Consider the following 21,060-nt stretch of genomic DNA (forward strand, 5'->3'; position numbering starts at 1 on the left):
ACCACAGGTTTCATGGTCCCTTCCATTTTATAATGACAAGAAATTAATTAATTGATTAGCGTTCGGTCCACTAATATAAAGGTACATCAGTCATCACTCACAAATTTGCCATAACTCTGCATGCACAAAGCTAAGCAAGATAATATACCTTCACCTCTAATTGAAGGTATAACATATCACTTAGCTATGATATACTTAAATTTTGCATATACAATTGTATGTCTCAAGAGTACTCATGCATTAAATTATTATTTAGCAAAGAGGAAATAGCTACTCAGAGGTTGGGAACGCAGTTTCGAGGAAGCCAACAATAACCTAATCAAAGGCACTACTTCATTTACCACATACGGAAAGGAAAGACAAAGATTAAATAGATGAAAGTCATTCCCTTAAAGCCGGCACATTAATTAAAACGTTATCTCATGTTGAATGTCATACTCATCAACAACTTAAGAATATAGTCAACATCAAATAAAGACAGTTGTTTCAATATGAAGGTCCGAATAGTGCTGTGATATATGGTCTTAAGTGAAAATAAGTCCATTTGTTCATACCTATTAGGTATTTTGGTCCATACTTAAGAACCAAGTTTTTCCAAAGTTCTGCTATCATTAATAGATCTCATATTATTCTTTTCTGATACACTTAATTACATGTATAATTATGTCTTTTAAGTAGTCATGGGTTAAATTATTATTTAGCAAAGGAGAAACAAAAACTCAGAGCTTGGGGATGCCATGTCAAGGAAGCCAACAAAGTTATTTATTTATTAGTGGGCCTCTAAATTAGATCACGTGAATCAACCACTCTAAAGTCGTTTGTGTGTTCGTGCACTGTGTCCTATGATATTCACTACTTTGTTGGCCATTTGTCCTTTTCACGGGTCAAGTTCATCAACACTTTAACAATAAATTCAACATCAAACAAAGAAACTTGTGTCAATCAGCCAATCCGAATAATGCAGATGTGTCTTTAGTTAGTGAACTTGTGTTCACACCTATTTAATATCTTGGTCCATCCTCAAGCATCATCATTCTCCGAAGTACTAATATTATTCTTTGTTGACCCCACTCTAAAAAAGTCATGCATCTCTATCCTCTAGTATAAGAATAAATCAACAAGAAGATCAAATGGTGAACAAACTACCTAAAAGCACTGTATCATATGTTAAGCTGATAGTATTTGCTGATTATCAAACTCCACCATCCAATGGCTTCTTCATCAATACCCGAAAGGAATTATGACATCTTCTTGAGTTTCAGAGGCACGGACGTGCGTAACAACTTCCTTGGCCATCTCTATAGAGCTCTTGACCAAAGAGGAATCTACACTTACATTGATAGTGAGGAGCTCAGGAAAGGAGAGCAAATAGCGCCAGCGCTTATGAAGGCGATCGAGAAATCGCATATTGCGATCATCATTTTCTCTGAGGATTACGCTTCCTCATGGTGGTGTTTGGAAGAGGTTGCGAAAATCATGGACTGCAAGAAAGAAAGAGATTTTGTGGTCTTTCCATTGTTTTACAAAGTGGATCCTAGAGAAGTGAGAACGCCAAAAGAGAGGTATAGAAAAGCTATGGTTAAGCATCAATCCAGGTTTGGGAAGGATGCAGTGAAGAGATGGGCGAAAGCTCTTTCCGACGCCGGTAAATTGTCTGGGTGGCATCTGAAAGATGAGTAAGTATAGTGGAGTCCATATTTTGTGTAAGAAGCTAATTTTTACAAGTAATACAGAGATTGTTAAAAATCTACACATGTATGATTGTAAGTATAATTATAGATGCTTCATCTTATAATTCCTGAAAATTCTTAAGTGGGTTAAGTTAAAGTTAGTATTTTCATATAAGAGTTAGTAAATCGAAGACTTAGTTAAAAAAGAAAAATAAAATTTGGCAAAATTGAAGAAAAGTTGACAATTAAAAAAGAAAATTAAACTTGGGAAGTAACTCAAACGAAAATTGATAATCTAAAATTAGCTGGTACCTTAATCAAAAAAAAATTGTCACTCTAACTAAGATTGGCAACTTCTGAAATTATTTAGTAAGTAATTTAAATGAGAGTTGGTAATTCAATAAAAAAAGTTGGTAAATTAAAGAACAAAAGTCGCTCAAGTGAGAGTTGGTTGTCAAGCTAGTAGATAATTTTTTAATGTGACAAATGTCAGTAAGTCACTCTAATTTATGTTGGTGATTTCATGTAAAAGTTAGTAAATCTGATGCCGCAAGTTATGCAAATCTGATTTGGTAAGTTAGTAAAAAATTGGTAAATTGCAATTTATAATAAAAGGTTGGTGATTGCATAATACTGTTGTAAGTTGCTAACAAGTTATGTGAAAGGAAAAGTCACTGCTCATTTTTTCCCAACATATTTTTTTAAACTTACACACATTTATTTAAATTCACCGGCATGGAAAAGAACAATTCGGGCATTGAACAATAAAATTCTACCTTTGGCTTTTGGATCCTTGTTGACCTCCTCAAAGTGTAATAAAAGTTCTACGCATTTTATCTATGGGCTATTCAGGTCTTCACGTTTCATTTTGGTAAATTGAGTTCTACGCATTTTCAATTTTGGTCACTGAGTCATAAACTCGTTACTGGTGGCATTTTGAGTTTGAAAAATCACATGTAGGTAACCATAGAATAGACCTGTGGCTTTTTCTTGTAAAAATAATTGACAATAGGACTTCATCGCCTGAAAGTTTTACCGAGTTATTTGAACAACATAGAATGCTAACACTTGACCGATCAATGGACAAGATGCTAGGTATGTGTTACTGCACTTACCTCATTTTTTGTAAGGCAGTGAGATCGTGCTTCGGGGTATTTTAATATTTTTTGAATCAAAATCTTAATCATCGGTCAAGGTCCTAAGTAACTTTTTTTTTATTAGGCGTATAGATAAATCACATATAACAATTCAACAAGCAAAATAAGTAAATCGTCATGTATAAATCAAAAGAACATGAATTACTTGGATGACTAAAAGTTGAACCCTAACTTGTTTTGATTAGTTTGGAGCTCTTTTGAGTTATAACTCGACTCGGTGGGAATACATTTTGTTTTGGCTGTGGATACTTGAAAATGTGATGCATTGCTTTTGTCATTATTGGCTAGTAATTGCTTGTTATTTGCTTATTGAAATTGCTAAAATGAGGCTACTACTTCTATTTTTTGTTTTTTTTTCAGAGATGAGTCAGAGCTTATACAAAGAATTGTGATGGAAATCTCCACTCACCTAGACCGAACAATTTTGCATGTTGCTATGCATCCAGTTGGGATAGATTCCCAAGTGGTTAAGTTGAAATCGATGTTAAACCTTGAGTCTGATGATGATGTTCTCATGGTGGGATTGTGGGGACAAGGCGGCATAGGAAAGACGACTTTAGCCAAAGCCATTTATAATGATATTTTCAATCAATTCAGGAATTCATGTTTTTTGGCGAATGTTCGAGAAATTTCAAAAGATTGCAAGGATTTAGTTACTTTGCAAGAAAAATTATTATTTGAGATATTAGCGCTGAAAGAAAGATTAGTAGTTTCCAATGTTGATAGAGGCATTAATCTAATACAAGAAAGACTTTGTCACAAAAAAGTGCTCCTCATCCTTGATGATGTGAATGACTTGAGCCAGTTACATGCGTTAGTAGGAGAAGGTAAGTGGTTTCATAAGGGTAGTAGGATCATTATTACTACAAGAGATAGCCATTTGCTAACTTATCTCGGGATAGATCAAGATCATGTCTATGAAGTTAGAAAGCTGGATGACAGTGATGCTCGTGAGCTATTCAGTAAGCATGCTTTTCCGGCTCACCAAAAGTTTAAAATCAGGACAGATCTAGTGGATAGTGTTCTAAATCATGCTGAAGGCCTTCCTTTAGCACTTGAGGTGCTAGGTTCTTTCTTACGTGGTAGAAGAGAATATGAATGGGAAAGTGCACTAGATGAAATCTCTACAGCTCCTAAGAAAGGCATCAATGATGTGCTCAAAATAAGTTATGATGGACTAGAGCCAAAAGCGAAAGAGATCTTTCTCCACATTGCCTGCTTCTTTAAGGGGTGGGATAGTGAGTATGTAAAGAAAGTTGTTGATAGTTGCGATCTTAAGGCAGTAATAGGATTACAAATTCTCATAGAGAGGTCCTTGATAAAAATTGAGTCCGGGATCATACAAATGCATGACTTGATTCAATTGATGGGTATGGATATTGTGAACCAAGAAAGCGATGATCCTAGGAGACGCAGCAGACTATGGCTATATGATGATGTTGTCGATGCTCTATCAAGCGACATGGTAAGACTTGCAAATACCATCAAAATTCTACTCCTTATCTCTTTTATTCTAATTACTAAACATGCATAACCTAAATAGTCTTGTATATATAGGGAAATTGTGCTGTAAAAGCTATAGTGTTGCAGCCACTTGAGCTTACAAACATATGGATTAGTCCCGATGCTTTGACGAAAATGAGAAGGTTGAGATTGCTCATTTTGCACAACGTGTGCGATACTTTCCAAGGTCCTATTTGTCTTCCTAATGAGCTCAGATGGTTTCAATGGAATGGATGTGCTCCCTGGAGTCTAGAATTTGCCTCTGGTAAGAAGAAATTAGTGGGACTTGATATTAGCAATTGCAGTGTACCATCAGTGCCAAATCAATTTAAGGTGAGCATTTGCCTACATTGACCTTTTCATTATTGTTCCTCTGTTTTAGAAACCACGCTCTAATTTCTTTCAAGATGATGCTAACTACTTACGTTAGAAATATTTTTAAGTGCGGCAAAATTGGCATTTGAAAAATTAAGCGAACATCTTTAGAAAATACTCAATGAAAACATTTTTGTTAACGTAATACATGATAAAAGAATTTTCATAAATATATGTGGAAACGAAAGATATTTCAAAATCTGAATTTTTTTAATGAAGGTCATTGCATCATAAGAAAATTCAATTTTTCATAATGAAATATGTGAAAGATAAAAAAATAAAATAATCAGCTTCACGTATTTGTCCATGGTATAATATATGTAAAATAAGTAATTGAGGACAATTGATGGAAGGCATATAAGAAGAAAAGATTGAAATCATTTAAAGTAGGAGATCATTCTGACAAAAAAAGAAGATCATCTTTGCCTTATATAATAGTAAAGTTTACATACTTTCTAAACCTAATATCTCCAACTATCAATATAGATGTATTTCAAATTCCGATCAAATCTACCTAGTGAAAAAATTCAAAATGCAATTTGTTGTCGGTTGTTTACATACAAACTTTTTTATTTTACAAAAAACATTGTATGGTGATTGAACAAAAGGGAAACAAAAGTATGACGAGCCTACTCATTGACGTGTATATAGAAGTAAAAACACCCAATGAGTAGCTAGTTGAGTGGGTAGGTCACATAGTCATCAAGTAATAGAACCTTACCCAATGCACATACCTAAATGGTGGGGATTTGTCCAGCATCAATAAAATTAGCTCAGTCGAAAGTTTGAATGCACCATTATGTAAAAGAAGGCATTGTTAATTGCTTAAATAATTTCTTATGGAGCAGTACATGTAAGTGGACATAATAGAGTATTTATTAGGAATTTTTCCAGTGATGGTGTAATGTCAATGTGTGCGCAAATAAATCAATATAAGTGATCCAGTAAGGGCATATCACTAGTTTCTTCAAAGAAAGCTAGAGCCGGGTTTTGAATTGAGCATGTGAAATTTTTATCTTCCTGCGAATGTTTTTCAAAGTTGGCTTCATTGTCTTCGCATGTCTTTAGAGAATTTTAAGGTTTGTTTATTTTTTACGTAATTACATTGTGATAGTATTTATATCCTGCATTTATCTATTATATATAGGTAAAATTGGAACTAATAGTCTTCATTCATAAGCTCATCCCATGGCACTTCACTTTGTTTTAGTGCTTGCCACATGGCATGACACATAAAATAGTTTTGTCACATGACCCACATCTATACCATGCACGTGGTACTTCAACATGCTTCTATAATTGTCGCATGGCATGGCACAGAGCGTAGTTGTCATGTGGGTTACATTCGCATGTTCGCCACATGACACTTCACTTTGATTTTTTATTGCTATATACATGACACACAACATAATTTTATTCCAAACTAATTTTCGTCTACTAATCGAGAATAGATTTGGGTCAGGAGTATCGGTTTGAGATTTCTTGATAGAAGAAAATTATTTTAGAGTTACCGTGTCATAGTGGTTCAATTTAGGATTTTTGTGAAATGAAATTAAGTTGGGGTAAATCTGCATGCTGATTTGGGATTTTCAATGATATTAATTCTAATTCTATTAATAATTGTCTAACACAATTTTTAATTGTGAAATTTATATATCATGTACATATTCAATTCTTTCAAATAATATCTAAAATGTAAAATGATAAGGATTTGCTAAAGCGACAATGAATACTAAATTGCTGGGTAAAGCTTGGTCATGTATGTCCCACGTGATACCACTTCATGCAAGCTTTTTCCGCGAGAGAGAGAGGGAGAGATATTTGTAATTAAAGCTAAAGTTTGAGTCATTTCTCAATGCAACATAAAATTTACAATATGAAAAGTCAATTAATAGGTGAATAAATTTACTCAGAAGCCTGACTAGTAGGTTCCGAGATGCCTGATCTATGGAAGCTCCTTGCCTCCATCCCCATGAAGAGTGTTGTGGCCTGAGCGTATAATTATGACATACATACCAGGTCAATTTAGATTATATAACAAACAAGGAAATGTATTTATGACACATCCTTTCCCTGAGAAGCCCAATCTCCCCCACATGTTGCGTAGCCAATTTTATAACCCTCAATCAAGATAAGCCCCCAACAAATAATTTATGATATTATTAATGATCAATATTATAAAACCTTGGACAATGTGAATGACATCCGATATTAATTTACCATCATTTCACAAGTTTGGCTCCCCCCTGTATGTATAACAACTTACATAGGCCTATTTGTAGACTCCGCAGCAGATCACTTGTTCTTTAAATAAACAAATTGCTCCATACGATATTTAATTATATATACATATTTATAATTACTGGTAAAGTTTATAAGTGATTAGTAATTTCTCAATACGTTATTCAATTCACACAAAATCAGTTTACAGTAGCTTAGAATGAGGAGTTAATTAATAGGCTAAAAAATTTACTCAAAAACCTTAATAGTAAGTTCCGAGTTGCCTAATCTACCGAAGCTCCTTGCTTCCTTCTACATGAAGAGTGTTAGGGCCTAAGCATATGTAATTACAGCAAATTCACCCGGTCAATGTATAGATTATAACAGTCAAGGTTATGTAATTATCCCTGAGAAACCCAATCTCCCTCACGTGTTGTGTAGCCAATTTTATAAACCTCAATCAAGCTAAGCCCCTACAAATACATTATGATACTATTAATCATCAATATATAATACCATGGATGACATGAATGATATTTGACATTGTTTTACCGTCATTTCACGAATTTGACTCCCCCATCTATTTACAACAGCTAGCATAGGCCTATTTGTGGACTCCACAACACATTACCTTTACATTAAATAAACAAATTGCTCAATATTCACAATGAAAAATTTACAATGTAATAATTTCTTGAAAGATCAATACTGAATATGCTTTGATAGCAACCTATTCTCAAATGTGAATTCCATGGTTTAAATGTAAGGAAGCAAATCATCATACAAACACCCGTTTTTTTTTCCCTTTTCAAAATGTTTATCAAACCTGGTTTTGTTGTTTTTGCAGGGCTTCCAAAATTTGAAGTACATTAAATTTAGTCACTCTGAGTCGTTGGTTCACATGCCTGACCTCTCGTGTACTCCGAATCTTGAGGAATTGCATTTTAATAATTGCAAAAACTTGGTAGAAGCCCATGATTCTCTTGCACATCATGACAAGCTACGAGTGTTGGATATCCAGGAGTGCTCTAACCTTGGTGCTTTTCCAAATGAGCTCACGTCAAAAAATCTTCGAACTCTCACACTTAAAAATTGCACAAAGTTCGAAAGATTTCCTAATATTCCATATAAACTCGAAGCCTTGAAAAGGCTTCACTTACAAGGGACTGCTATAAAAGAACTTCCCGCATCAATAGAAAATCTTGTCTCTTTAAAGGAAATGCATTTGAATACATGTAAGAACCTGGTTAGTCTTCCATCTAGCATTTATAAGTTACAAAACCTTGAAATATTGCGCGTTAAGTGTTGTGCTAATTTAATCGGGTTTCCAAAGTACGGGGATTCAACTGATCCATGCATGAAGACTGGACTTTCAAATTTACATGAGTTAGACCTTGAAGGATGTGATCTGTCTGAAATAGAGTTTCTCGAGAATCTTTCTTGTTTTCCCCTCTTAGCTAAATTATTTCTGACGAAAAACAATATTACTACCCTTCCTCCATCCATCAGTAAGCGTGATCATTTGTTTATAATGAGAGTTGAAAACTGCCATCAATTACAAGAGATTCCAGAGCTTCCCACATCTTTGGGTTGGCTTTGGGCAGATAACTGCGACTCTCTGCAAAAAAGTGAAGATTTAACCTCCATTCATTATCTTGTCCGTAGAGGTTTGGCTAATACGGTTGACTCATTTGGCAAGGATACGGTCGACTCACATGGCAAGGTTAGATTCTCTCCTTCACCACCCGCCCCCCACCCATCCACAAACATGCCCATATTGATGTGGAGTACATGCTGGGTCCTTAGTGTGCTTGTATATTGCAATAGCAAAAAATGCAAGATTGAAAGCTTAAGAAAAGCAAACAAATATGAATGGATTCTGCACGTATATGCATATAACATCGGTGGCTTTCAGTACTATTGTGGGAATGATTTCTATTGCATGAGAGTTGTCTATTAATGCAAGCAAGGGTCAATGGATTTTTTCATTTCAGTACTAATACTGACTTGGATACTTTCTACTGGTCTATCTTTGTAACAGTATGGGCCAAATTTCAAAATAATTCTCCCTCAAGGAGAGATGCCACAGTGGGTCCTTCCCATTGAAGAGGATTCCATATCTTTCATGGTTTCAGAGGACTTATATGACAAGATTCTTGGATTGACAATTTGTGTCGTTCTTGATAATGTTGAACCCTCATTTGAGGTTTTAGCACATGCTGTTGATGGTGATGGGCAAAATGATATAGAGGAATTGTTCTTCTATCCATTGCATTCAGAACATATCTGGCTCAACTATATCACACCACTTCAGTTGTGGGGAGTAGTCGATTTTGGTCAAATTGATGGGAACAATGTAAAGTTTAGCTTTACAAAATCAATAAAAGTGAAAAGGTGGGGATTCCGAATAATATGCAAGCAACTAGGGAATGATTTGAAAGTCGATCTTCGAGATAATCAGCTGATAGATCCAGCTTTACTCTATGAGGTCGATCATGAATCAACAAATTCAATAGCTGGGAGTTCACTTATGCATGAAGATAATTCGAGTGAAGTAGATCTACAGGAGGACTTGCAAGATTGTCAAGTGAGTGGTGAGGAGCAAAGTCATATAGTACCAACTAGAAATCATGAGCTTGAGGCATGCGAACCAAGACCATGGGGACTTCTAATTCGATGGACAGAGATGTGCATGGCAATGTTTGGTCGCTGCTTTTGTTGTTAGGATGATGGGAACTTACCAAGTAAGCAATTCTTAGGTAAGTGAACTCAACTGATCTTCTACCAAAAAAAAAAAAAAAAAAAAAGAACTCAGCTAATGACATGATGTTAGTACACACTTTTACCCATAAATATATTTATCCATTGAGGTTTTTCATGTGTCCACTTCAACTAGCGTTGAATTTGCCAGCTATAGCGATAGAAATGATCAACCTTGGAGAGAACTAGATGATGGGGCTTTGGATGCGCAATTGATGCCGGTAGGAGTGGAGGGACAATTTGGAAGAGAAAGACACAAACTTCCATTGGAGCATATAGAGGACGAAGGCATCAGACAAGAGAGAGACGCACGCATCCAACAACTCTCTCTGTGAGTTCTCTATCTATCTTTGTTCTTATTTTCACTCTCTCTTTCTTTGCACTTTCATTTCCACGTATTTTCAATTGAATTCACTTCCTTTATTTATAATTTTGATTTCCAATGCATCCGCTTTTCTTCAAACTTCGTTATCCCATAGATTTATCACTCAATCCAAGTTCTTATTCGCCATTTTTATGCTTAGATATGAAATCATTGATCGATCCCATTCGCTTTCCCTTCAATTTACTATTTCTGTAAATAAAGTTAAACACATGTTTCATAATAACCTTGAGGGTACAGTTATTTTCGCTATGTCATTCTTTTTTCTTGAAAACTGACTTTTTGAAAAATATAAATGCTGAATTTTTTTGCAAAATAAAAAGAGCGTATTGAAATCGATTTTCATCTTTGTCGACAATTTAACCTCCCGTCTAATTATGCACTCTCATCGTCCCCTCTTAAACCTTTTTATATTTCTTCTTTTCCTTTGATTTTTCCCGTTGTAGTAAAGCTTCTTCCTTTTCTCTTCTCCTCCGCCATAGCCAAAACTTCCAACTCCACCGACGCCTCATCTTCCATCCCCACACCAGCCATCTCCGACGAACGGACGGAAGGAGTTCGTCTTCCCGAAACGGAGTCCCTAGCGAACCCGACGGCGACGGAGACCGGCCAGTGGAGGCGACGGGCTACCACCGCCGACCGAAGCCATGGAAACTGATGACGATTCTCTCCTGAGGTTCTGGGCTTCGTGCAGATTGCTCTAGATCAGGTAACCCTTGGCACGTCCGATTTTTTTTTTTTTTTTTTTTTTGGTTTAAGTTAATGTAATACTCGAGATGGATTTTGAATTCGATTCGGTTGGTGCTGCAATTGCACGGGAACTTGAAGGGTGTGTTGTTGAATTTGTTCGAGAGACACTGAATCGGTGTTTCTTCGTAAGTTTTGTCTGTGGATGCTTGATAGTGAATTCATAGGTTGTTGATGTTACACGCTGCAAAATCAGCCACAATCTCTGGAAAGGCATAGCTTTTCTTTCTTTGTTTTCATAGGTGGCAATTTACTGAAAGAAGTAGGTGAAGTCTAGGTTCAAAGGAAAGACGAGCGAGGAAGACTGAAATAATGGGAAGGAGGGTGTACATGGCTTGGTTCAGTCCCCTTCTCAGGTGAAAAATTGAGCAAATCCAGGTGCTGTAGGTTGGGAGGGAGGGATTTGGGTGCTTCTGAGGTGTCTAGGAAATGTGGATGTGTAGTATGTACTCATCATACATATGTGCAGCGGGCGATCGGTTTGTTAGGAGAATTGAATTCTGAGAAACTTCAATCACTGGGATAGAGGGTTCTGTCTCTATGTTTTATGAGGCGCTTGAAGAGGCAAAACCATGGAGGAGCGAAGAAGATGCAGTGAGATGGAAAGGAACTAGGAAAGGTTGCTCAATAGTGGACTCCTTTAACTACATCTTGACATTGGCAAATGGCAACTAGGGAGGATTGAAAACCAAATTTACTTGGAGTGTGAGAGTAATATCAACATTGGTTGTGTCCATGGATAACTGGTTAGCTGGTTATTTTCTTTCGCCCTGTGAACTGTGGATATGAAAAGCATAGCGTTGAAGTTCCGGTCATGTAAGAAACTGGTTTCGGTAACTAGGTGCATTTCAGATATGTTGTTTATTTTCTATTAAGATGATTAGTATTTCAGTCTTCATTAGTGAATGATCTCAAATTTATTTATGTTATAGTTTGATTGAACAGCTATGTGATTGTTGAGGATGCGAACATCATTCCGGCAGGAAGAAACTGGTGTAGTGAGACATGAAATGTTTGTTTATCATTGCCATGATTAGCCTGCCAAGGGTTTATTAAAATTGCCTAGGGAAAATTGTGTTGAACATCTCACCGGATAAGCATCTTTTGCGGATGTATACTATAGATGACAGTGGTATATTAGAGATGATGCAGAGAGGACCTTAAATGAGCACAGAAGTATAGATTCTGTGCCTGCACTTGTCCTGCTTTATTCCTGGTCTGAACTCAATTGGGGAGAGGGCTTGTCAGGCTGTGGACCTCTGAGTCCATGATGAAATTTTGTACTGGTGTGTGGTGAGGTACTGCTTGGGTGGTGCATCAATGAGACTCCATTGAAACACGATTTTCCCATATGGGCAGTTTATGCTAGTTTTGTCTGGAGAATTCTGTGGTCTACTAGTGAACATGCATGCTCCAAAAAAATCCTTTTTTTACCTGGTCATCTGTCAAAACACTTAGGTATGGATAGTGCTCCATACTTTTTTGGAAAATGACTTCCACCTTTAAAATTAGGAAGTCATTTTCCTTATTTTTAAACTTGGTATTTTCTGGTCGACTGAAGTCATTTTTCTTTGACCAGCTTATTTTCCCACACCAAACACTAAAAAATGGAAATAGAAATTTTCTGGCAAAATATTTTCCTTCAAACAATTAGAGCCTAAGTCAAAATTGAGTTTCATCTTTACAAACTACCTTTGATCATAGTAGAAATATAATTGGTCTTTAAGGACCACATACATTATATATAGATACTCATTTGCATCTATGTATAACCACCTAATTATGCATGCGTGCATCCCCTTTAACCTTTTTCTTTTCTTTTCATTAATTCCCCTTAACCAGGTTAACTATATATATCCTAAAATAAATTTCTGTAATTCTTTCTTCTATCATTCTTTTTCTTTGTTTTAATTCTTTCTCTCCACCTTCTTTCTTTGATAACTCCTAAACTCCTTCCTTATCTTCACCATAGGCAAACTTTGAACTCCATTGACGCCATTTTCAATATCTCGATTGCTCATCTTTCATCCGACACCAGCGAGCCTTGATGAGTGGAAGATTGCCACTTGCCAATGGAGCCGACAAACAGAGGAAGTTCTTCGTAAAACAGCCTAGCGAACTGAAGGTGACGGAGACTGCCAAGTGGAGGCAACAGACTACCACCACCGACTGCAGCCATGGAAACTGATAACATAGCTTCAGGTGAACGATTCTCTCCTGAGGTTCTGGGTTTTATGCAGCTTGCTATAGATCAGGTAACGCCTGGCACAGCCAATTGTATTAAGTTGATGAAATACTTGAGCTGAAGTTTGAGTCTGATTCCTTTGGTGCTACAATTGCGTGGGAACTTGAAGTTGAATTTGGACAAGAGATGTTGAATAAGTGTTTCTTTGTAAGTGTTGTCTGTGGATCCTTGGTAGTGCATCCATTGGTAATCGACATTATCAGTTCATCTCTTCATTTGACTAAAACCTGAAGTCAAACTCGCAGTTCAAGGTAGTTCATATTCTTAAGGTGAACTCATCACAAAATTACTTTCAAACTATAGTTTTGTGACTCTTTGTATTCTACATTAAAGTGCAAATCTGGATGTGAGATCATTGTTGCAGATTTTGGCATTCTCTGCTGTTTGTGTGTGATCTCAGAAACAGTTAATGGTTATTATTTTGTCTCAGGACCTTAAAAAGTTGCATAATCAGTGTGTTCAGACAGCTCTTTAAGTGAAGAGATCCCTGTGAATAGTATTTACGATAATTAGCATTCTATATATGGTATGAGGATGTAGTTAAACATCTAGAATTCTATAAAGTGTCTTCAAATGATTTAGTGCACTCTGACTGACAATGCATGCGCCATTTACTGCTTTTCCAATTACAGGATTTCATCAAGGACCTGATAAAGAAAGCGTGAACGTCCAGATCAGTTTTTGCCCCGATGTTCATGTGTTTATTGAGGGTTGCAGCTGTGATCTTCCATTTTATGCTTTAACTTGATCATCATATTGTAAGATAATTTATGGCAAAATCCTGTATAGGCAGAACTTTTTTTATGCTAATTTTTGTCATCAACCTATCATGTAATCAAGCTTGATTATTTTTTTATTTTTTTTATGAGCTTTCGACCTTTGAGGTAATTCTAGGCGTTTTATTTATGTGTCTAAACTTCTTAATTCTAGTCTATATCATGTGTGATCCCTAATGGTCAGTGACCTAATGGCCTGGTGCGTAGCCACAGGCCCAAGCATGTCGGTCTGTCTTGTGCCCCACCACAATAATATCCTCTTGCATGTACATGTTATATTCTAAGAGACAAGACTCCAATCCTACGCAAACGAACCTCTTCCAAGCAACCTTGGCCCTATGAGTATGCTTTGATCCTCTACACAAATGCTGAGCATTTAGAGCGTGAATAATAATCATTCTGGCTAGAAATAAATTTCCTGGATGAGAAATAGATTTTTCTATTTCTATTTCTAGATGAATTTCTAAGCAAAATTACCTGTTTAATAACAATATAAAATTTCTACTTCTTAAAATAGAAATTGCTTTGATAACAATATAAAATTTCTTCCTTTTGGACGGTGACGGCGGTGGTGGTCGGCGGAATCGACACTGCCACCGGCGGCGGCAGTGGTGATAGGCGACCTGGCGGCGACCTATTGCCAACGGGTGGCGGCGCGGTGATTGGCGGACGGTGGTCGATGGCGACAGATTGGCGGATGGTGGTTGACGGCGACGGATGAATGACCGATTCATAGCAAGAACAAACGATGGGAATAATTTTTATTTCTCATTTTTGTTTCGTAAATTAAAAAAAAATTACTTCTTATTTTTATTACAAACTTATTAGAACAAAAATCTATTTTAGAAATAGAAAAATGAAATAATTTTATCTAATGGATTTCTATTCTAAAACAAGTCTTCCTAATGAAAAATTATTTCTAAAATATAAATTTTGGTTTGTTATGCACTCCCTTAATATCAACTTCTTTGGCATGGTAAAAATTTGACAATAAGAGTTTATCAAGCTGTAAATAATAACAAACTTGATCAGTTGGAATTATTCTAGTTGTAATGTTCCCGATCAAGGGCCTACATTCTTTGTTGCTTAGTCGACCGGGGAATAGACAATTTCACCCTTTTAAAACCACATTGAAGCAACTCAGCATTGTCTCCATCCTCATATCCAATAAATAAATAAATAAAACTCTACCTTTCAAGATTCAGTTTCAATCTAGAGATGCTTTAAAAAAATATGGTTAATATTACAAAAACTTTAAATTTTGGTATATCTAATATAATTTTATCATAAATCAAGTTTTTAACCACCAAAAATTTCAAATTGATACGACTATGGTATATTTTAAATTAATTTTTTGATCATAAAAAACTCTAAATAGAGTCAATTGTATCAATATTTATTTTTCATTAATTTCTATTAAATTGGGTTAATATCAAGAAAAATCACAAACTGGTAAGTTTGTGATAAATTGAGGATAAAATCTAAACTGGTACATTCATCAATTGTTACATGTCATCCAATTTAGCAATTTAATGGTAAATTTAACGAAAATTAATCGAGGGTAAATTTATTATATGTGTATTAGTTTGTGATTTTTTATGGTAAAAAATTTAGTTTATGATAATTTATAACTAGACTAGTGTAACAGTTTAGGGTTTTTGTTTATTGACTTTGAAAAAAATCATAGAGTCATCTGCAAATTGCTCAGCCACGTTTATGCTCCTCAAAACAGCAAGCCAAAAATTCCAATTTTACCGAATTAAATGCCTCCGTCGTGTCAGTCTTGATCATCCAATAGTTTTACTATTTCACGAGATAAAGTCCCGCGTGTGTCGTCATGATGAGATTTCGCGCCATTTTCCCAAATCTCATATGGTCCTGCACACGTTCATTCCCTTCTTCATGGCTTGGTTCATCCGAAAGCTGCACTTATCTCTCCAAGCGCTTCTCCAAACGTGCGAGCCATGCGACCCGTGACGGTCCCGCGGTCTCTGGACACCTTAGGAACGAAAACCCAGATAAAACTCGGGAGTTTCTGGACAAATTTCAATGCCCAGATGTTCGTTTGTTCACGAAGATGATCGTGGGTCGCGTGTGAACTGGCCGCCTTGACGACGCCCTGAAACTGTTCTACAAAATGCCCTTGTGAGATGCAGTTTGCTGGAACACGATGATCAAAGGCTGCCTAGATTGCGGGGACTTGACGACTGCGGAAGAGCTTTTCGATGAGATGCCTGAACCAAGTGTTTTTTGTGGACGACGATGATAGATGGGTTCTTTCGATTTGGACAGGTTGAGCGGGCAGAGAAATTTTTCAAGCAGATGCCTATAAGAGATCTTGCTGCGTGGAATGCGATGCTTCATGGGTATTGTGAGAATGCTAGAGTGGATGATGCTGTGAAATTGTTTGAGCAAATGCCTTCCCGGAATGTGATCTCATGGACTTCGATGATTGGCGGGCTTGACCAAAACGGTAAGAGTGAAGAAGCTTTAAATGTATTTGAGAGAATGTTCAGGTCTGGTGTTGTACCCAATCAGACTACTTTGATGTGTGCATTGAGTGCCTGTGCAAATGCATCGTCTCTTCCTCTTGGTGTGCATATTCATGGTCATGTTTTCAAGTCAGGATTCTGCCTTAGCGTATTTGTATGTGCTTCTCTTATTACTTTCTACACTAACTGCAAGCGAATTGAGAAAGCAACCCAAGTCTTCAATGAAGCAGTGTATAGGAATGTGGTCATATGTATGGCTTTTCTAACTGGTTATGGCTTGAATGGTAGGCATGAAGATGGCCTGAAGGTGTTCAGTGACATGATGAGAGCAAGTGTTCTTCCTAATCAATCGTCTTTTGTAAGTGCTTTAAATTCTTGCTGTAGTTTAGAGTCTCTAGATCGAGGTAAGGAGGTCCATGCATCAACTGTAAAGCTGCAATTGGGAAGTGATGTGTTTGTTGGCAATTCTCTTGTAGTCATGTATAATAATTGTGGAGCCGTTGATGATGCTGTTGAAGTGTTCAAAAGACTCGGGGAGAAGAACATTGTCACCTGGAATGCCACTATTTGTGGGTGTGCACAACATGGCCGAGGGGTGTGGGCTATGGAGTTGTTTAGCCAAATGATACGTGGACTGGTACAACCAGATGAGATCACACTCACGTGACTGCTTTCTTCTTGTAGTTATTCTGGGATGTTACAAAAGGGGAGATGCTTGTTCAGATATTTTGGTGAGAACACTTCCATTGAATTGAAGCACGAGCATTTTGCATGTATGGTGGATGTGCTAGGACAATATGGGAAACTAGAGGAAGCAGATGATTTTGTAAGAAACATGCCCCTTAAAACTAACTTCATAGTGTGGCTTGCCTTGCTTAGTTCTTGTAGGATGCATTCTAACCTAGATTTGGCAAAAAGAGCTGCAAACTATATTCTTGACCTAGAACTACATTGTAGTGCTGCTTATGTTTTACTGTCCAACTTCTATGCTTCTGCTAATAGATGGGTTGATGTCTCACGATTAAGAGTGACTATGAGGGATAAAGGGATTGTGAAGCAACCAGGTAGAAGTTGGGTTACCATAAAGGGGCAAAAGCATTTATTTCTTTCCGGTGATAAATCCCACCCTCTAAGTGAGAACATTTATTGGAAGCTGGATTGTTTGATTAAGAAGTTGAAGGAATTGGGTTATGTTCCAGATAAAAGGTTCTCTCTCCATGACGTGGAAGATGAACAGAAGGAAGAGTCATTATTTTACCATAGTGAAAGGCTTGCTGTTGCATTTGCGTTGATTACTACTGTTGAGGGTATTATAATAACTGCAATGAAGAATCTTCGCATTTGTGGGGATTGTCATTCTGCAATTAAACTAATTGCAAAGATTGTTGATCGTGAGATCATTGTGAGAGATTCCAGTCGCTTTCATCACTTCAGGAGGGGCATTTGCTCTTGTGGGGATTATTGGTAGCAAGGGCATGAAGTTATTTCTCATGTCATGAACCAGTAAGCATCCTGAGTTTGCTCATTACGTTAAGCATTGATGAGAGTGGAGCCGCTAACACAAGCACTATTATAGACAATGAATTCATGTGGAGTCCATGGCTTTTTTTTATCAGCTCTGGTTTAGTCTAGGAGGCTGAGGGAGTTCTAGTATTTCTCAGCTAAATGAGTTGGGCATGTGGAAAGTTGGAGATTTGGGAGGAATTCTTGCTTTAAATGGCAGTGCCATTCATTGGTTCCATGTAGGGATTTCTGTTGAGAATTGATTATCATCACTTCGCTTATGGCTTTGATCCCACCAGAAAAAAAAGAATATTCACATGTAAGATATCCCTTCCGCAGAATTAAATTGAGTGAGAAAACCCAGATCCTTGAAAATAGCTACTTTCCATCTCTCTCTAGCATAGAGAGATAGAAATTTGGGCATTTAGAGAGAAGGAAGTACTGCTTGGTAAAAGAAAAGAAACCCGCCCTCGAGAAGTAAGTATTGCTTGGTAAAAGAAAAGAAGCCCACCCAAACAAAAGAAAGGTGCCATTCCTGCCTCCCCTTTTCTGATTTTGGAAATGAAAGTTGGTCCTTTTCTGAAAAATCCCATCAACTCTTCTCCTCTCTTACATTGTTAGAGCCTCTCTGTCTCTTCATCGGGTCCATTAGATAAAACAAAAGCTTCTTTATCTCTGGATGAAATTCGACTTCACCTAATGTTCTCTCACAATTTTGCTGGATCTCTTCAATAAAATGACAGTACTGAGTGAGGTTACTTTATTTGTGGTGCCAAAATTAGTACTCTCATGTTGTTTGTGTTGTCCAAGTTGAGCAGATGTTACTGATAGAAATTGGTAGTCATAAGAACACAATAAAATCTCAGTGGTCTAGCATAATTGATCACTTACGATGCGCACTTATATATTGCACGAGAAGTGGAAACTATTTCTTTTAATAGTGATTAGTCAACTCTTCATTTTGCAGTTTTCGGTATCCTAAGAGGTCTGTCTACCTAAGAGTTCTTTTGCTTTTCCCATGGATTATTTTGTGTTGTGTGGGGTTGTAGTCCATATAACTCTTGTGCCATCTATTTTCTCGCGTCTTGCCAATATTTGGCTCGGGCTCCCAATTGCCTGAGTCTTCTTGACCACCGTGGATTCATGTTAGAGATGAATTTCACGATATCTGTGCCAGTAATATTGTAGCACTAACTTGTAGGATTCCTTTTTTCTAATGATGAAAACTGGATCTTAGGGTGCATTTTAATTCATAGTCCTGATGATGCATGCTTGAAGTTAGTTCATATGTTGTCGGTTTCAGGTTGTGCTTACCACGTTTAACACTTTCCACAAATGGAAGTTACGCTTGGCATTTCATTTGAAGCCGTTGTGCATTAAGAGAAAAGAGTAATGTTTTTTGTCGGACTATTCATGTTCTTTGGTCTCCTTAAACTTGCAGATTATGTCAAGATTGGAGAGTTGTCTCCTAAAGTGTCTGCATAAACTGGTTAGATTTTTCCTTTTGTTTTGCTCAGTCCACGAAATGCTAACACTCCTTGCCCTTGAGTTACTTTTCATCTTGCCGTTATTTTTATATAGCATGACTTCATTCTGTTCTTATATGAAGAACTAGTTTTATTTCGAGGTTAGAGGTATAAACTTTGAAGAATTGACTCTTTTGACATCTGATCAGGAATGTTGTGATTCATTGACCATTAGAAAGTACTGTTGTCGTATGTAGGGTAAACCAGAGCTCTGTCATTTGTTTACATATGAATGTGATTGATATCCAAGCGGTCTAGACTCATCATTCTTGAGAGTCGTTTCACGTTGTGATCTAATTCACGACAAAGCTTTCTTCATATTCATTACTCGCTAGCTTGTATTAGATGTTTATAACATAGCATATGTATATGGCTGTGTGATGTCTTTCTTCACTCCCACGTGACCCATAAATTACAATGGTCACTTTTTCAATGAAGTTTTCACAAGATAGTCATATAGGCATATCTTGTTTCTTTTGCAGTGTGGAAATTATAAAAGAGGTTTCACTGGAGAGTGATTTGGCTATTTTGACTCGTGGCCTTTACTTTGCAAGAAACAGGAAGAGAAGCATGTAAGCAGCTTTTTGAAGTACATGTAGAAGATTGTCGTTAGGAGATGCAACAACCTTGGCTGTGTTTGTGGTTGATGTTCTTTGATATATGTTTTATACTGTTAATTTTCTTTTATTATTGTTCCACTAGTTCATGAAGGTAAATCTCTCTTGACTTTACTTTTGTGTGTACATTTCATGTAATTACCTATAGGCCCAAATCATAGTGCAGTCACCCTTTAGTAACAAAGGCATAGGCAAGTGCTGCTCGAGAGTTTCGCTGAATATCTCCCATGATAGTTCTCTTACCCGAAGCGAACAACCACTTCCAGTTGGGAAAGCTGCAGCTGAAAGAATGACTCACTATGGGCGTGAGAGGTTGATGTTTTTGTAGTTGCTTGCAGCACTGGAAGGAACTGGCTTGGCAGAGAGAACACGGGATCTTCGTTACACCTTACACGTGGAGTACAAGAGCAGTAGTCTTCAGCTCTTCATTGTCTTCAACTTGCCTTTGGTTTGGTGGAATATGCATTACAATCGTGGATAAATTAATGGGAGCTAGTTAAAATCGGAAATACAATTTGGAAGAATATAAAAATTTCAATATTATCAGATTTATTTTTAGGGGTAATTACACCAGTGCCTCAATTTTTTTATTTTTCAGTTGGATACCTAAAGTTTCAAAATGTAGCTCAATATGGTGACTTGCTTACTCAGCAAGGGATGATACACATTGCTATATAGGAGTGCCAACCCAATTTAAGATGGATTAATTTTTAATCTTAAAATGGTTTTTGTACACATTCAATTGACCCTCTAGGGAGAACTTGGTGTGGGGATAAATGATATTGAAGTGAGAAGTTACCAACATTCAGCTTATCTTTAGTGTGAAATCATTGGTATTCCTTGATAGTGGGGAAGAAAAATATACACTTCCAACGACAGGGGATGAGGCTTGCGGGCACCAACAAGTAAAAATAAGGAACATAATCCTACTGGGCACCCTGCCAGGGGACTACTAGGGAAGACCCTCATCGGTGGAAACATCCCTTGGCTACTATTTACGGCCTACTGAACTAGCCAGTAGTCGAGGCCCCCTGTTCAGTAGGCCGTTTCCTTTTCATCTTCTTTCATGCTCAGCCATGGTCCACAC

General features: G+C 37.0%; 3 protein-coding genes and 1 pseudogene across 11 annotated transcripts in view; all 4 read left to right on the plus strand.

Annotated features, from left to right (window-relative positions):
- The window catches only part of LOC104431396 (tRNA-specific adenosine deaminase TAD2-like), a 59,351-nt gene extending 45,390 nt beyond the window's left edge, over nt 1-13,961 (plus strand). For all 3 annotated transcript variants that reach the window (XM_039313010.1, XM_039313008.1, XM_039313011.1), the window contains one exon: nt 13,692-13,961. The gene's annotated coding sequence lies outside the window, so the exon portion shown is untranslated. The remainder of the gene's footprint in view (nt 1-13,691) is intronic.
- The window catches only part of LOC108959688 (pentatricopeptide repeat-containing protein At5g46460, mitochondrial-like), a 91,082-nt gene that overhangs the window by 41,764 nt on the left and 28,258 nt on the right, over nt 1-21,060 (plus strand). The window contains exon 1 of one of the 2 annotated variants that reach the window (XR_005551383.1): nt 13,006-13,016. The exons of the other annotated variant lie outside the window; for it this stretch is intronic. The gene's annotated coding sequence lies outside the window, so the exon portion shown is untranslated. Of the gene's footprint in view, nt 1-13,005; nt 13,017-21,060 lie in introns of those variants that run through there. 2 annotated transcript variants of the gene reach the window in all.
- Nucleotides 1,053-16,692, plus strand: LOC104444919 (TMV resistance protein N). Of its 6 annotated transcripts, XM_039312994.1 has the most exons (10): nt 1,053-1,676; nt 3,188-4,292; nt 4,385-4,663; nt 7,773-8,648; nt 8,967-9,684; nt 9,822-10,016; nt 10,550-10,776; nt 12,787-13,069; nt 15,992-16,308; nt 16,616-16,692. In XM_039312994.1, the coding sequence occupies exons 1-5, from the start codon at nt 1,210-1,212 to the stop codon at nt 9,648-9,650; spliced, it is 3,411 nt and encodes a 1,136-aa protein (XP_039168928.1). In that variant the 5' UTR covers nt 1,053-1,209; the 3' UTR covers nt 9,651-9,684; nt 9,822-10,016; nt 10,550-10,776; nt 12,787-13,069; nt 15,992-16,308; nt 16,616-16,692. The 6 variants fall into 6 exon arrangements, with proteins under 6 accessions (XP_039168928.1, XP_039168927.1, XP_039168925.1 ...); XM_039312993.1 differs by lacking the exons at nt 15,992-16,308; nt 16,616-16,692 and having other exon boundaries at nt 10,514-10,776; nt 12,787-13,894; XM_039312991.1 differs by lacking the exons at nt 15,992-16,308; nt 16,616-16,692 and having other exon boundaries at nt 12,787-13,894.
- On the plus strand, nt 16,098-19,841 carry LOC120293866 (annotated as a pseudogene).

This window comes from Eucalyptus grandis, chromosome 5, assembly GCF_016545825.1.
Source record: "Eucalyptus grandis isolate ANBG69807.140 chromosome 5, ASM1654582v1, whole genome shotgun sequence".
In the NCBI taxonomy this organism is placed as follows: domain Eukaryota; kingdom Viridiplantae; phylum Streptophyta; class Magnoliopsida; order Myrtales; family Myrtaceae; genus Eucalyptus; species Eucalyptus grandis.